Consider the following 17305-nt stretch of genomic DNA (forward strand, 5'->3'; position numbering starts at 1 on the left):
TGGAATGTTCTTTTTACACTTCTTTTGTTACTGACTTGGAAAAAAAAAAAAAAAAAAAGGAAAAAAACAAAATGTATTAAATGAACTCCTGTGCTCTGCTAGACCAGCTGTGCAGTCACGATCTTCATCCCTGTCAGAAATGGGTTTGGAACATAGGAACATATATTAATGAATTTCTTTTAAAGATACAGTCTTGTAAAATGCATATGGAAAATGTGGGGCTTTATGCTATGGAGAAGAACATATGCAACAGATAAGTTTACCCACTGGTATCTTTATTGTTCACTACAAAGTAGTGAACATTTTTTATACATGCATGCACACATATGTATGTATATAATGGCAGAAATTGTATGCCTGCTATGATATTCTTACATAACCTAGTGAGATAATGTATGAATTTCAGCTTTTTTGTTCATTTGCTTGGGTTTTGTTGTTGTAGTTGCTAGCAGTTTAATTGGATTGGATTTGGGTCAGCCTGACAAGCCATTACTCTGCCGGACTGTTTCTGTGCACACTTGTAATCACTCTCTGCTTTTTGGTGTAAGATTTCTTGACTTCAGAATATTGAGGAATTTTCATTCAATAGCCTTTCAAAGTTTCCTGATTCAAGGATTGTTCTGTATCTGGTGTGGATATATAAGATAAAATATGAAACAGCTGAATGCCTGACAAAGGCTTGAGTCACTGTCAGATTTCATCTTCAGTATCTCATCTTGCAGCTTGATTGCTCTCAGTGAACTGAGTGCTGCAGCAGACTTCAGCAAGAACTGAGTTTGTCTAAACCTGTTTGTAGTTACAAATGTTTTTCCCCTGAAACCTGAAAGACCTGCCTGGTGACTCTTTCATATTGAAATCCCACCCTGGCACTGAAATGCTGGTGAAACTGGAGTGTTGATTTTGGCACTTACATAAATAATCTCCTTGGAATGTTTTCCAGTTCATGTGCTTTCGTTAATGAGTCTCTACAACTTGCAGAGATCTGGTAATGTGTCTTCCTAGCTCTGAGGTGCATTATGGCTGAGAATTATTGCTACGGTAAATGAAACTGTAATTGTTTTTGGGGGCAGTAACTGCTCTTTTTACATTTTAGTTAGGTTGTTTGTTTTTTGTTGTTTTTTTTTTTTTTAATGTTTAGGGCTGCTTTTTTGTTTCTGGCTTTGACTTCCTATGTCCTTTCCCTCGTTTTTGTAGAAGTATGTTTGTACCTCACAAAGGGGAAAAAGACGCTGAGGAAAAATGTAGGAAAACTTGGCTTGAGTCACATGACAGAGAAGCTTTGTTGCCGTGTTCCTCTCATACTATTCACTGGTGGTGCCGGGGATGTTAAAGTGAGTTTGCAGAAAATTCTCCTAACCAGTGTAAAGTTAGGAATAGCTGCTAGTGTTATTTGTGAATTATGCAATTTCTTCCACCTCTAAACTTGCTGTGCTTGCAATTAAAGAATTAATCCTTCTACTCTGTAGCCAAGGAAAATTCTGTTTTTATTTGCTCTGAGTTCAATCAGGGTTTTGGTTTGTGACACCCTGAAAAAGGTTTTACAACAAAGGTAAATTAGAGTACACAACTCTTAAATTAGAGTTGTATAAGCTTATTGAGAGTTCTTGATACTGACAACTATCCTAAAAGCTAAGCGAAAGAAATGGCCAACAAAAGAGATGAACCTCAAGTGGTCACATACTAAAGAGTAATCATAATATTTATAACAATATTGTATTTTCTTGCATTTCTTATGCCTGTGTGAAAGATGCTAACTGTTAAAGGACAGTGAAATTGGTTCATAACTTCTGGGCAGTTACCAGATGCTGAGATCAAAAGACATTTATTCAACTAAAGTAATTTTCAAGTCCCACCTCTAATTTGTGATTTGGTTTTAGAGTGCTAATGAGAGTATGTGATAGTCACTGAGAATTGATCAGGGATGATGAGTGGCTGTAACTGCTTAGCTGAGCTCAAGAGAGAGAGGGAAAGTAAGTTTTTGGGAGGGATCTAAAAGGCAAGAGAGGATTGAATCTCTTCATGGGTTCATCTACAGAAAGCTATAACATGAATGCAGAGATGTCAACAATAAGAAAAAACAGATGACAGTCTCAAGGTTATTGTTACAGAAAAGTGCAACAGAAGTCAGATGATCAAAAAATATTAATCTGATGGGAATGTGAAAACAGCAGCCACCATGCAGTAGAGGAGTTGTCAGCAGCACCAGAAGAGAAGTCAAGTACTAAGGTGTAACAGTTCCAGAGGACTGTTAAATTGCTACTGAGTATGTGGATGTCAAGAAAGTGGAAGACTGAAGTGGTGAACACTGACTGTGATGAGAATGTGGAGGGGAGTTTTAGCAGGACGAGTTGACGTGTTCTTTGTGTATGTCCAAGGTCTTAATGTTTCTCCAGAAAAAGGAAGCTGAACATCAAAGTGAGACAGAAGAGCACCACCTCCAGTTTTGTGTGAAACCTAAAGAAATCTTAGTGGCACCCATGGTTTTAGAAAGCCATCCAGATTCAGATAAGCGTAAAAAAAAATCATAGAATCTTAGAATTGCTCAGTTTGGAAAAGACCTTAAAGATCATCGAGTGCAACCACAACCTAACCATACTACCCTAATTCTAACAACCCTCCACTAAATCGTGTCCCTGAGCACCACATCCAAATGGTTTTTAAACACATCCAGGAATGGTGACTCAACCACCTCCCTGGGGAGCCTATTCCAGTGCTTAACAACCCTTTCTGTAAAGAAGTTTTTCCTGATATCCAACCTAAACTTCCCCTGGCACAGCTTGAGGCCATTTCCCCTCACCCTGTCACCTGTCACCAGTGAGAAGAGACCAACCCCACTCTCACTGTAAGCACCTTTCAGGTATTGGAAGAGAGCAATAAGGTCTCCCCTCAGCCTCCTCCAGACTGAACAGCCCCAGTTCCTTCAGTTGCTCCTCGTAGGTTTTGCTCAGGCTTTGCTGTACTGTAAAATCAATTATCTCAGAGTTAGCCCTTTGTATTAACAATCATTTTCTATCTTAGATTCAGTCTGACTGAAGTTTTCATTGTTCTTTAAAGGTTTTTAGCCTGAGCTGACTGTTCTCTGAAGGTGGTGGGGTAGGAGAAGTGAATAACTCTTTCTGAAGTGGATAGAGTGAAGTAATGCTGTGATCAGTTGTATGTGACTTAAACATACACAACTCTGTAGAGATGTTTTCCTTGTACCTAGTTCACTACTGAAGAATGTGAGGGTTTGGTGAAGCCTCCAGACTTTAGAATAGTTACTTGTGTGCCTAGAATAAAGCACATTATGTCCATTAAGTGAAGTCTTGTGCTCAAAATGAACTATGTGCTTAACTGTTAAATGGGCTTGTGGTCCAAACTGTGTACTTGGTGCCTCCGTCATGGTTTGGCAAGGTCTTTTGTAAGCATGTGATGAAAACCAGGGTAAGCATGAGCAGAGCGTGCCTGGTTCTTTGCCCATTAATGACTTTCGGCCAAACCAACAAAGCTCCCTGTATTGTATTACTTCATTGTGGTCAAAGCGATGCTTTCCTTTCAGCATGCTGGTGTGTGCCCTGTGCCTCAGTGACAACACTTTGTGTTTAGATTTCTTCAAATGTTGGATTTGATGTCTTTCTGTACTGCCGGATGAGTGCAGTCTTTATGAAATGAAGGTGATTTTTTAATTTAACTGTTGGCTTGTCTTTTTTCTCTGTGATATCTCACCTGATGCTAACTGCTTGTTAGGTGCTGCCTGTGTTTTTGAAAGTTTCATGAAAAGATTTCTGTATCTGTCTGTTATCTCCCCTCAGCTGCCCTCTTCAGGAAAAAAAAAGCCCAAAAAAAAGTCTTCACTACCTCTGGGTGAAACAGACTTTGAACAACTATCTGTTAACTGATAGCCCAAAGTTAAAGTAGCTGAAGACAGCAGCAGCTTCCAAGTTCTAACCCTTTTTAGAGTTGAAGAATGTATATTCTGTCTCCATTTGTTGGCATGCTCTTGTCCAGTATGGATAAAGAAAAATAAATTGAACATCTTTTGTATTTTCTTAATTGTTAGCCGCTTGGAAAATTATGGGTCAGGTAAATTGATAACCCTGTAAGTATTATTCAGTCCACAGTTCTACTGTTACCTTTCATTAAACTGCTTTAAATGCATGATGTCTTGGGCTGGCTGGTTCCACTGCTGCATTTTTCCATTGTCACAAGTAGAGAAGTGCCAATCTCATCAGGGCTGCATGGCTTCCTTTGTTTGTTTGCCTAAACTGTTTGGATCTTCATGCTCTAAGACTGAATAATGCAAACTCCATTCTTAGTAAAGCAAACACTGTCTACAGTTAGGGCATCACTTGCCAGCTCATCAACATTCACTGAATTGTATCTCTTGCTTTCATGGCTCCTTGTGTGAGATAAACTACTTAGACAGCATATATACTGTTGTTTTTTTTTTACTGTATGGCGCTCCATATTCTGTGAATGCATCAAGGCACATTATTTGAGACTCTATAGTTGATAAACAGGAGTTTTGTACACAAAAGGTTTGCGTGTGATTTGAGCATTGGTTTCTAAGGGCTTTGATTCACAAGCTAAAATAGCTAACAGGATTGCTGCTCCTAATGTACATATGGATGCTGAAAGGCTGGTCCTCTTGTGAAATAGCTGCATCATAGGTGGCAGTGATTTAAGGGAAACCAACATAGATTTTGTTTTGTCAACAGAATATTGTGCTGTAACTTTGCACAGTAAACAGCTTGTGAATCAGAAGCCATGAGCAGCTCATGGCTGCCTTCTTCCATTAAAATGTACTTGAAATATAAAGGAAGTTGAGTGGGGTATGAATGCTCATTTTGTTTGTCTTCAAACTCATGGTGGCACCCTTTCTAAAATGCATTTTTTTGCTTGGTAAATAACACAGGTTAAATTGAAATTATTTTTACGTTGTCTACTGCAAAAGCTTTTGTGATATTTCTGTAATCTAAAACTTTGTTTTGGACTGAGTTGTGGATTTTGCAGAGTCAGAACTGACAGTTAATAAGAATATATAGACAATTCTAGCCCAGAATTGGTTACTTGAGACCAAGGTTAAATGAGGTGTTGCCTGCACTGTAAGAAAAGAACCTTCTTACATGTATGTTACTGCAGAAGACACTAATTTTTCAAACGAGGTTTTCTAGTACGTTTGCTGTCTATACTTCAGATCTAAGTCTGCTTAACTAGAAAGCTTCAAACGGCTTTCAATATTTTGATGGTGATATTTGGAATAAGGGAAGAAGTCGCTTTTTTGTTGTTGTTGTTGTTGTTTCTTTTTTCCTGCTCATGAATTTTGTAACTGAGAAATAAGCTGTAGAGCTTTTTGAGGCTATGTAAGATAAGCAAATAAAGGTAGGTTTTTCTTTGTGACTAGAAACAAAGAGTTACTTAAAACAGCTTTCAAGCTGCTAAAATGAATTATCTTGATGTTTATAGAAGTAGCATTAATCATCTGGAACAAAAAGGTGGAATGTTTTCTTTTAATTTAATATAAAAGCTTTATTTTTCTGAGAAATACCTTTGATGCAAATTACAGATACTTTAAGGGTAAAACTGAACTCTCATTCTTTACACCCCAAAATTAGCTTGGGAATGAAGATACCTATGTTTGGATAAATTGGTAGAGACATAGGAAATTAGATTGAATTGGCCCGTTCAGATGGGAATTATTCTGAAATTAGATGCTTCTATCAGAACAGGACACCAAAGATGTTACTCATAAAGCTTTCTACTTTTTGTGAACTTTTCATCACTCTTTGTTGACTCAATAAATGTCAGGAGTTGATTGGTTTATTATTTGATTCAGTATTGCTTAGAGCCTCACTGCACTTGCTTGCATATAAAGTTAGCATGAGGAAAGAAAGAGAATTAGTACGTAAACACTGAGTTCAAAAATGTTGAATGTTAAAGCTAGTGTTTTTTCTGAGGGTAGTCAGCAAAGTGGCTGGTTACTGACTTCTGCCTGGCTTGGAAGGTGATAAAAGGGTAGGTAGAGCCTGACCTGTTTGTAAAGGTACACATTATTCTCAAATAAAGCTGTTTAAGAAACTGCTATAGCATACTGTCCTCAGGTCAGGCTTCTTTTAAGTTAACACTTGTTTGCAGTCTGTTCCTCTGGGCGAAGTGTCTGGCAGGCGTTGTAACTTGAATGTACAATGACATCTTACGTGACCCGTACTGCATGCCATTGTTTATATTACATTACTGCAACAAAAAGTCTTTCTTTTTCTCCTTTCTAATATAGATTGGGGGATGCTGCAGTCTTAATGTGTTTTCTGTACGTGACAACAGATTATCTCGAATTCCCTCTGAAATTTCACAAGCCACTGAACTCCATGTCCTGGATGTTGCTGGAAACAGGTAAGATTTTTGTGTCATGTTCTTTTGCTGGTTTTACATCATTCTTTCTGATGACAGACAACGTTCAGTCTAATAATTAAGTTGCAAAAAGACAATTATGACTGTAGTGTTAGCGTTACTGTTGAAAATGTCCAAGTAATCTTCCCATCTGGCACAAAGGAGCGTAAGTCGTGTGTTTTAGTGTAAAGGTATTCTGGATTGCTTTCACTTAAGGAAAGGATAGGATTTAAAAACCCCTCTGGATCTGTATTTGTGAATTAAACCTGATAACCTAGACAATTTCGTAGAGCTTCAGCAGAAACTGCCTACCTTAATGTGAAGTAACACTAATACTGAGTATCTTAGGGATATTAGCATGAGTGGCAAATAATGCAACTTTCACTGTACTGCTTCTCATGAATCTTAGCTGATATGTTTCAGAAATCAAAGTGCAAAAGGGATCAGGTTGAAGCATAAACCAGCAAATAAATGCAGTTGCTTAGCAAGAACTTAAGTGAAAGAAAATAAATGAAAGACAAGTGGCACCTCGTCTGTGCAATGTAATTACTCCATAAGCACTTCTGTTGTGGCAGTTGTGTATGTGAGGTTCCAGAGCAGAAGCAGCAATCTGCATCCCATGGCATTTTACTACAGTAAAAAAAGCTCAGCATTATTTTAGCTTATTCATAGCTACAGGGAATTAAGCTGCGGGTTCTTTTTAAAAGAATAGAATAGTTCAAGTTGATGAATACTCTAATGCCTTGAATTAGAGGCATTAACCTCACTCCAGTTTGTTCCATCTCCAAGCTGTGTACTGAATAGATGCTCATGAAGTTGACTCATAAGTCTCCCAGAGGTTACCTTGACTTTTTCCATTATTTTTTTTTAACTAGGCTGACGTATCTTCCCCTCTCACTGACCACCTTAAAGCTGAAGGCTTTGTGGTTGTCTGATAACCAGTCCCAACCTTTGCTGACGTTTCAGACTGACACAGACCCTGAAACAGGAGAAAAGATTTTAACATGTGTATTACTTCCTCAAATGCCTTCTGAGCCTGGTTGCCAAGGTAAATGCTTAGAGTGAGTTTTTGATTACATATAGAAATACTTCTTTGTTTACTGTGTTTTCTGTTCTGTAAAGGTTTGTAAATCAGGCTTTTTGAAATCTCTGCGTCAGCTCTACTGAGCACAGTCCTGGTTCAATTTTTACTTTTAATTATTTTTCGGTAATCGTGCTAGGTTTCAGAAGACTTGCAAACTTGATTGGGAATGTTAATGACAGTAAAATGCCAGCGGTTACAATATATGAAATACAGACCTGGAGGAGGATGGCTTAATTAGTTCTGAGGTTTGCCAGTGACCAAGTAATGGAGTCCATATTTGCATATATTGTATATGCATTTTAAATTACACGTGTATACATGGTGAAAATGGTTGGTCTTCCTGCTACAGTCTCTTTGCCAGAAAAATAATTGAATTGCCAGTAATAAGCATGTGGATGTGATGTGGATGTTTTACTTCTTAGCGCCCTAAGTTTCTTTCAAGCAGATCTACTTTACAGTAATTTGTGTTCTTCAACAAACATGAAGCATAGTTTTAAGTTGCATTTACACTTTATGCTTGTCTCTTGGTCAAGTGGAATTGTAAACTCCTCTTCACTGTTTGCTGTTCCAGTGGCTTCTGGATGTTATTTGTCTTCCAAAATTTTATAGCGGTATATGAACATTGAAGGAGATTTACCTGCATCAAATATTTAAACTCTTTCTGTAATCATTGGAGAGTAATGTATCCTGTCTCAGAATCAACTTTTAGAATAAACCGCATGGATTGCTCTCCACTGGGTACAAAGGGAGCCTGAGAAGAGCTCAGCTGTGTTATATCTGTGTTATAGGTGACTGTGCTTAGATGACGGTAATTCAGTCTTTCAGTACTGTGGAGCTGGAGCAAATAGGATCTGTTTTAACAGTTGAGGTGTGGAAATGGCTGTTGTGTGTGGATTTCAGGGTTTTATGGTAGTACAAATTACATTAAGAATTAAAATAAATAAATGAATCAACCTCTTTAGATTATGAGAAAATTAGTTACCTCTAGAGGAGTAATGGAGACAGAATGTCTCTCTAAAGGCTTGACTAGTAGAAAATCTCGCCTTCTCCAAAAATTTCTTCTTATGGCTTCAGGAATAGAAGACTTGGAATTAAGATTGTTGGACGTGTGCATCTAGCAACAGTAAAAGGAAGGACTTGTAAAAAGTAATGATATTGTGATATGGAAGGCCATTTAGGTAACTGGCTAACAAGTAGCAAATCTAATCTGAAACACAAACATATAATGGCAAGTACATTAAGTTACATATTCAGATTGTAAAACCATCACAAATGTGAAACAGTCCAAGTATAGAAATTTCTTGTTTATATGGAAGCTACTTATTATGTGTACTTGATAAAAGAAAATTAATGCTAGTTCTGTTTTTTTGTCTAAAATACGTACACAGACAGTTGCATATCTGGATTGGAAGTTGATTGGATATTGCAGTTATTGACGCTTGTAGCATGCTGATGTTTCAGACTTTCTGTGAATCTTCAGTTATGTTGCTGTTCTAGCAGATAACCTGCCGCGATGTGGTGCGTTGGAGAGTTTGGTAAATGAAATGTCAGATGAGGCATGGAACGAACGGGCAGTGAACAGAGTCAGTGCAATTCGCTTCTTAGAAGATGAAAAAGATGAAGAGGATAATGAAATGGTATGTTTTCCAAGGCTTTGGACACCTGCAGGCACTGCCATCTTAACACGAAAGTGTGAAAAGGATCTGAGCTGTTTTGCTGTAAATGTTTCAGCTGTGACTGCATGCATTTTGGTCATACTAATTGTGGAAACTGTTCACATTGACTGCTGAAACTTTTCATATTGACATGAAATGCTTCTTTTTTTTTTCTCCCTTTTGTTTTGCTTTGAATATAAATTTAAGTTCTGATGCAGGGCAGTCTTTGTTTTGCTTTCTTTTCCTGTGTTTCCTCAGGATGCTTTCTCTCCAGCTTTCCAGAAACAAGATAGGATCTTCCTCTGCATCTGTGAAGCTTTACTGCCTGAAAGTATATAGAATCTTAATTTAGGATTCCAGCACTCAGGCATGCGTCTCCGCTAAGTTTGCTACCCAGCTACATTGTTTCTCTCTCATTTCTATTTCTGGTCTCTCTCTGCATTTCTTCTTTTATTCTTTTCCACCATTTGCATTGAAATAACCTTACTGTCCATGAACAGCAAGGTTTATGCTCATTAGTTTCCCACTTAAACCAAGGATGTGGGAACATCTGTCACTGTACTTAAAGACCTCTCCACTAAGTTGGGCGCTGCATGTCCTGTAGATCAAAATGCAACTTAATCTTTAACTTTACTAACTTTTATTAACAAGTATAAATCTCTGTAAAGATTAAGAATGCTTCAATCAAATGTTTTGGCATGCTTCTTTAATGCTCTAAAAACTTGTTAGTTGTTCTCATTAGAGCTCAGCCTGACATACTTCAGAGCGCTATCTGGATTGTAGCACGCTATAAGCATGGTCTTTCTTTGGAAAGTGGCTCAAAAGATTCTTACTTGGTAGGAAAATGAACATTTAAGTTTCCAAATAAGATGCTTGCTTAGCCCAAAGCTGGAAACCAAATGTCTTTGACAAGCATTGTTTGTAGATTGACTAATAAGAAAGTTCAGAATGATGCTTGTTAACAACTGTGTTACCTAAGAATGCCCCTACCGGGCTGGGTTGTTAATGATAATGATGTTTTCATTCATGGTATTGTGGACTGACATGAGGCAAGAACCTTTATAAGGAAAAAAGAGGCTTATGATCCTTTTTGGGGGGAGTGGTGATTTCTAAAGAAGTCTTGACCAATCCGCTTATTTATAGCTGGGGCATCAGTTCCCCTGTAGTTTACATGTCAGTGGCATGCATGTACTTAGTATGAATGATCTTGTGGGATTTTTTCAAAACCAACTGGGTCATGATTTTTTGTTTTATTTTGAAATACAATCTTATATCACCTGGATATTTCTGAAAAAATAAAAAAATCCCAACTATACTTATGATAGAATCTTTACTTCAGAAGTTGTAATTGCACTTCATTTGAGTGGCTTTCAGATGTGTAGGTCAAGAGGGGAAAACTTTTGCTCTTAAATAGTTCTTAAAACCTCTTTTATTTGTCTTCACAAACAAGCAGCTATGAAAATAACTTTCAAAAAAAAGCATAGTATTGTGAAAAGGACAAGGAGGGAAAATGAAGAAAAAAAAAATCAATAGGTAGTATTTTGTATGTAAATGCTAAAGCCTTGAAAGCGTGTGTTGTTTTTCAGAGACAAAGGCAAAACCACTTATTGCACTGTTTATTTTTAGAGAACACTTCTAAGGCGAGCCACTCCACACCCTGGAGAATTAAAGAACATGAAAAAGACAGTGGAGAATTTACGGAATGATATGAATGCTGCTAAAGGACTGGATTCAAACAAAAACGAGGTCAATAATGCCATTGACAGAGTGACCACTTCTGTGTAGAATTTCATCTCCAGGTTTTACCTCCTGTGTCTTCCCCTGCTGTTGTAATGTTCCTGTCGTCTTCTGGGACCTCACTGAGCCCCCTTTTTGTTTTTAACCAGAGCCTGATTCATCGTCTCCATATATGTGAAAAGTACTACCCACTGGAAGGAAGTGCCTTATTTCATCCAGGCAGTGAATCAATCATTTCCAAGTCAATATTGTAATTTTAATAGTACTATGGTTTTTTAAGTATAATACACTACTGTATGCAGAACACAATATTTTTGTCATAAACACAGGGGAAATAATGCTTTTCTTTTCCAGAGTGCTGGGATATCTTCTTCCCAGTGGCTGGACGTGCTGGTGAGAAATTTAGTTTTGTGGAAAATTGATACACTCTCTTGGTTTTTTTTTTTTGTTTTTGTTTTTGTTTTAATTTTTTGGCAGCTCAGATGGTGTAAATTTTAAAATTTTGTATAGAACTTTCATAACAAAATGATGTATTTCATTTTTAAGAGAAAATTTATCTTGAGCGGTACATATTTTAGTATTTGTGGAAGAGAACAAGTTTCATGGACAACTGTATTCATTTCTCTGTACCACCCATTGTGCCTTATTGTGTCTCTATGTCATTCTAGTCTTAAAACAGCAGTTCTTGAGGAAAGTGAGTACATTTAAACTTGGTCTCCTGTTTTAGCTGTGTGTTTCTTTTCAGACAGTAATTTGTTGAGATTTTTACAAAATGGAATTTATGTTTATACCATGGGATTTTAATTCACAAAGCACAAATGTTAGTTTTGTTATATATGGAATTAAGATTAAAATGACCCAACTGCTATTGTTTATTACGTTATGCACTCACACTTTAACTTAGTTGTAACGAAACAATTTGTTTTGGATGCAGTGTTGCATTGCAGTCACTAGAAATTCATGCTTTTTTTTTGTTTTCCAAATGTGCCATCTGTAAAAATAACTTCAAAAGCAGCACGATAGACTTTCAGAAGCACAGTATAATTCTAGTTTTATGTATTACACAAGAAAGCATGATTCTTTTAAGTGCTTTGGTGGTTTTATACAAGTTTATAAAACCATAATAATAATAACAATAAAAGAAATCTTTAAAAGCTTCAATAGATTTATTGTATCATTAAAATAGCAATTAAAGTATGTATGGATCAATATTGGCATTTACCATGTTGCACTCTACAAATTGGCATTGTTACCGTGTTGCACTTCCAGTGATCCAGTGGTGATTTCAAGGTCTGATTAAATCTGTGGGTTTGGTTTGTTTATAAAGGTAAGTATGAACTGAGCTGAATTCAGTAAGTAACAATTTTGCAAAAGGATGATGAACATTGATTTTTGGTGTCTATGTGTTCTCTGCGTGCCATGAACTAACAAAAGTCTCTAACTTGTTCAGCAAAGAGACTTGAGCAGTCTGAGTTCTGGGCAGAGATCTTGCAGTTTTAGTGTGACCTAATGCAATGAAATCAAATTTCAACAAAATGAAGGACATGATGCTTCTGCACGTATAGCTAACCACATCCATTCTTCCACCTGCTGTTTATTCTAGTATGTATTGGTTGTACTAGAATTTTGGGGGAAAGAGGAAAATGAGTGAGCCATGATAGCTTCTATGTTAAAATTAATAACAATCTGCAGTATTTGATAGTTTTTGTGATTTCTTAAATTATTACTTGAGGCTTTTACAGATGGCATTCCTTTCTATTTTTAAATCAAATCAGTAGTATTGCAAACCATCTCCAAATACTCAAACCTAAACTGGCAAAATGACTCCTTCTAATCTTTAAGGCATAATCTCTTTGGAGGAGCTGCTGTGGTTGGATAGGTGTTATGTTAATTCATGGATGGTGCAGCTGCATTCTTCCCAAGGCAGAGTTCTGGCAGTTGTTCTTGATAAGCTGCTATTAAAATAACATGAGAAAGAAAACGAGGTTTTGGTATAGTCGGCACTAATTTTGTGTAGAATTTGTCTTTTAAAGTATTTACTGGAATTGGCAGAACCAAAAGTTTAAAAAAAAAATAATACTGGAAACTCTAACCATTAGAACCTAAGTAAAACTTAGCAAATCCTTGTGAATGAGGTGAAAATGAGTTCCTAAAAAAGACAGACCAAAGACAAAGGCAGAAAGATTATTTTATCTTTGATGACAGATACAGAGCATTATATGACAGATACAGCGTTTTTCATTTTCATCCTCGGTGTAGGAAGGCCCTTTAGAGGCATCTGGACAGTCTGAATCACTGGCCTTAGGCCAGTGGAATGACATTCAACAAGACCATGTGCCATGTCCCTCACTTTTGACTCAACCACCACAGGAAATACTACAGCTTGGGGCTGAGTGCCTGGAAGACTGTGTGGAAGAAATGGACCTGGGGGTGTGGGTTGATGCTCAGCTGAACATGAGCCAGCAGGTGCCCAGGTGGCCAAGAAGGCCAATGGCATCCTGGCTTTTGTCAGAAAAAGTCACTTTTTGACAGGGAAGTGGTCATCCCTCTGTACTCAGCTCTGGTGAGGCTGTACCTTGAGTACTGTGCTCACTTGTAGGCCCCTCACCCCAAGAAGGACATAGAGGCTCTGGAGTGTGTCCAGAGAAGGGCAGTGAAACTGTGAAGGGTCTGGAACACAAGTCTTATGGATAGCAGCTGAGGGAGCTGGGATTGTTTAGTCTGGAGAAGAAGAGGCTCAGGGGAGACCTCATTGCACTCTACAACTACCTTAAAAGAGTTTGTAACAAACTGGGTATTGGCCTCTTCTCTCACATAACTAGCAAAAGCACTACAGGGAATGGCCTCAAGTTGTGCCAGGAGAGATTCAGGTTAGATATTAGGATTTTTTTTTTTTTTTTTTTTTTGTCTCTGAAAGAGTGGTCAGACAGTGGAACAGGCTGTCTGGGGATCCCAAGGTGATGGAGTCACCATCCCAGGAGGTGTTTAAGAAGCGTTTAGATGTTGTACTGAGGGACATGGAGAAGTATTGGTGTTAGGTGAATGGTTGAACTTGGATGATCTTGGAGGTCTTTTCCAACCTTACCTTGTGATTATGAGATTCTGTGATTTATGGCATTTAAACCATGTACCTACTCCCCCTGATGAAGTGAGAATTATCCATAAACCTTGTAATAGCTTTATGATAGTTGCTTTGTCATTGTTGTATTTTAAAAAATGGGCTTTGAGTCACTCTAAAGAGGCAGAGAAATGAGGCTTAACTTTCTTTCAGTCCTCAAATGGTCAGGCTGTACTAGATGATCTCTTGAAGGTTTCTTCCAACTGAACTATTCTATTCTGTTAGGTAATTGCTTTTTGCATGCTCTGGAAGGCTTGTGGAAACAGTTCTGCAACCCAAAAGCTAGTTGGGAAGCAGGCAGTACTTGCTGTCTTAACTCTGATATGAAGTAATTGTCTTAGAGTCTTTTTACTTTTCTTTTGAGTAATGGGAGAAATATTTGTTTCAGTTTTTCTGCCATGTTAGCTAAATGTAAAAGGACAGCAGTGAACGAGGGATCCAGACCTGTTGCTTTCATTTGGAATGGTTTCATGTAATTTCATCCTAGCCATGTAGAAGCTGGATGAGTAGTCTAGTCTCCCTGTGGTCATCCAAGCCAAAGATAGGTGATCTGAGTTGCTTATCGAAGGTGTTTCTTTTCTTCCATTGATTCGTTAAAGAACATAAAGTTAGCTCAAAATGTGATTCATCTAGAGATTATAGGAGCTGATGTCTACTGTGAGACGATCCTACTATTCCAAAAGGAGTGTCTTTTTTTTGTAGGTGGAAGAATGCATTCCCAGTCCAAACAGTGGCAAATGGCTACCTTCTCTTTCCACCAAACCTAAATGTTGGGTTCTCACTGGGTTCATCATAAAAGGAGGGGTTGCATATCATTCTACCCATTGAACATGCTGGTAGCCCAGATGAGTGGATTCCTGTGATTTCTCAAATGGTCTGCATACATGACATTTTATAAAGAGTATTAGGTACACTTGTACTCCCAAAGTGCTGATACAGTTCCATGCAATTTTAACCCTATTTTAGGCATAAAAACCTGGTGCTGAGAGAGTTTGAGAATCTGTCTTTGAAAACAGGAGCTTTCCCTTTCTAGTCTCTCTGTCTGGCCTTCTTTAGTCTTGCTGATGCTTTTGGGAGCCTGAATAGTGAACATATTTTTTAAGGTTTTTTTTTTTTTTCCCCCCTCTTCAAAACTTCCTCTACTCTTTCAATTGCCTTGTAAGCCATTTTGGGAGGTGGTTTAATGCAAGGAAAGAAACACTGCGTTATTTGCATGCAGCTATTAGCTAGATGGTTAATGAGGGAAAACCAATTGACCATAGTGGTGGAGTGGATTTAATATTAACCTGTTTTTATTGAAAGTTACAATTCCGTAAGCTTAGAAAAGCAAAAGCAATAGTTGGTGTAGCAAGTGATTTTTCCATCCCCTTTTTCCATTTTCTTGCTGCAGATGTTTTTCACAGTTTCTATATAATTTATATGTCAAGATGATTTTTCTAGCTTGCATTCCATTTTTTTGATAAGCAGTGTGTGGTTGTGAAGTGGGTACTGGAAACTTGCATGTCGATTTTTTTTTTTCCCCAAGAAATTACTTGTTTGTGTTCAGGACAAGCTGATCAGACTGCTCCTTGTCTAACAGGGAGTGCTTTTACCTGTGCTGAGAGAACTATTTTTTGCTGTTTAGCTATTCAGCATGTTTCACTACTTGATGCTCATGAATTCAGCTTTTGAAAGGAAAGTAATGATACCAAGAACTAAATTTCTGTGAAGTATACTCTTTAGTGTGTCAGTTGATATAGCCTGAATGTTGAATATATGGTTAGCTGTGAATCGTGTACCTCCCACTGAGACTGGTGTGCACTATTATAAGAAATATGTAGACCTCTTGTAAATGGAGATTTCACTGCCTTTCTTTGCCTTGCATCTGGGAAATAGCATTATTTTGATTATTTTCAGTTGGCTTGGTGAGAATGTTTCCCACCTTCTATTTCTGTCAAATGCACAAGTCTGTTTCTGTGCTTAGGTTACTGTCAGAGAAGATGAGAAAAGTGAATTGGCCTTGGCTATCAAATGTTTTGGGTGTTCCCTTCCTCCCAAGCCATTTATGACATTATCAGAGGGATATTGCCTTCCTCTTTTGTTCTGAATTCAGCAGAATACTCAGATTTCAACCAGTTTAATGAAAAATGTGAGGTTTCCAGAGTGGATGTGCAGGCACTTGGTTTGAGGGCTGCTTTGCAGGAACTGTCTTATCTACTTTTCAGGTAGATGTTGGAGATGTGATGCATTTTATCACTAGAGTCAACAGAATGGCCAGCCTTGGAATCTGGAACAGCAGGATGCATGTGTCTTTGACTGAAATATCTGGGTTATGAGCTGAAGGCATGGTAACCACAATCAAAACAAACACTCTCTAGATAAGTAAGTTTGTAGAATCATAGAATTATTGGAGTTGGAAGAGACTTTCAAGGGATGTCTAGTCCAACTCCTCTGCAGTGAACATGGACAAGTACTGACTGTAGTGACTTTACTCAGAACCCATGGGTGCACACACAGCTTGTGAATGCCACCAAATCATCAGCAGCTTGAATTTCTGTTTGTGAGCATCCCCAGAATAGCACAGAGATAGGACTTAATACTTAAAAGTTAGTTTGATGTCAGACTAAAACTACCTCCTTTTGCTCCTTGAGCAAATTACGGGACTGTGCTACTGATGCAAATAGTTTAATTCTCTCTGGTCCCTCCCAGTAACTTTCCAGACAAACCCGGAATAAATGGCCTGCATTAAATCATTTTGAAATTGCTTATAGCAGATATGATTGTCCTGGATTTCTGGAGTATTAAGTAAAGCACTACAAGGTTATAAACATGAGTGAATTTCTTTGCACGCGCAGTTCATTGATGGCATTACGTTCTTCACCAAGCAACATAAAATCAAAACTAAAGCTGAATCAACAGAAAGTGTTTATTTGGATGTTACGGATCATCTGTAGCTATTCAGAAGGGGAGAAATCTGTGAGTCGGAAGGGAATTTGCGTAGTGGATGCTTTCAGCATAACCTACAACTTTTTGTTTTTTTAAATGTTGTCTGTAGGAAATTGAGAGATTGAGGCTAATTAATACTTGAACATCTAAATTTAAAGTTAAGTCATGTATTTGCTGCTAGCAAAGTTTGCCTGTTGAAGGCTTGCTTCAGTAACCTGTTCAGGCAGCATGTTAAGTATGCCTTTGTTTCTATAGCATTTTGGTTAGCTTTCATTTGCCTTTCATATGAATCACACAAAGCTCTTTTAGCTCTTTGTAATTTGAAGAGGGAATGATTCTGAAATATTCTCCGATGAATAGAATACTGAATATTATGTAATGTCCTTCAAAGAAAAACGGTGTTTTTTTACTGTTGTTGGA

At 37.7% G+C, this 17305-nt stretch overlaps 1 protein-coding gene across 5 annotated transcripts in view; it reads left to right on the forward strand.

The window, feature by feature from the left end:
• Positions 1-12003, forward strand: part of LRRC1 (leucine rich repeat containing 1) — a 64368-nt gene extending 52365 nt beyond the window's left edge. For 4 of the 5 annotated variants that reach the window (XM_048935622.1, XM_048935625.1, XM_048935624.1 and 1 more), the window contains exons 11-14: positions 6254-6369; positions 7242-7414; positions 8948-9087; positions 10732-12003. In XM_048935622.1, the coding sequence (XP_048791579.1) occupies positions 6254-6369; positions 7242-7414; positions 8948-9087; positions 10732-10890 (588 nt within the window). In that variant the 3' untranslated portion in view covers positions 10891-12003. The remainder of the gene's footprint in view (positions 1-6253; positions 6370-7241; positions 7415-8947; positions 9088-10731) is intronic. The other variant, XM_048935623.1, reaches the window with a different exon arrangement.
• Positions 12004-17305: the final 5302 nt, after the last annotated feature.

The sequence above is a fragment of the Lagopus muta genome, chromosome 2 (genome assembly GCF_023343835.1).
Source record: "Lagopus muta isolate bLagMut1 chromosome 2, bLagMut1 primary, whole genome shotgun sequence".
Taxonomy (NCBI): Eukaryota; Metazoa; Chordata; class Aves; order Galliformes; family Phasianidae; genus Lagopus; species Lagopus muta.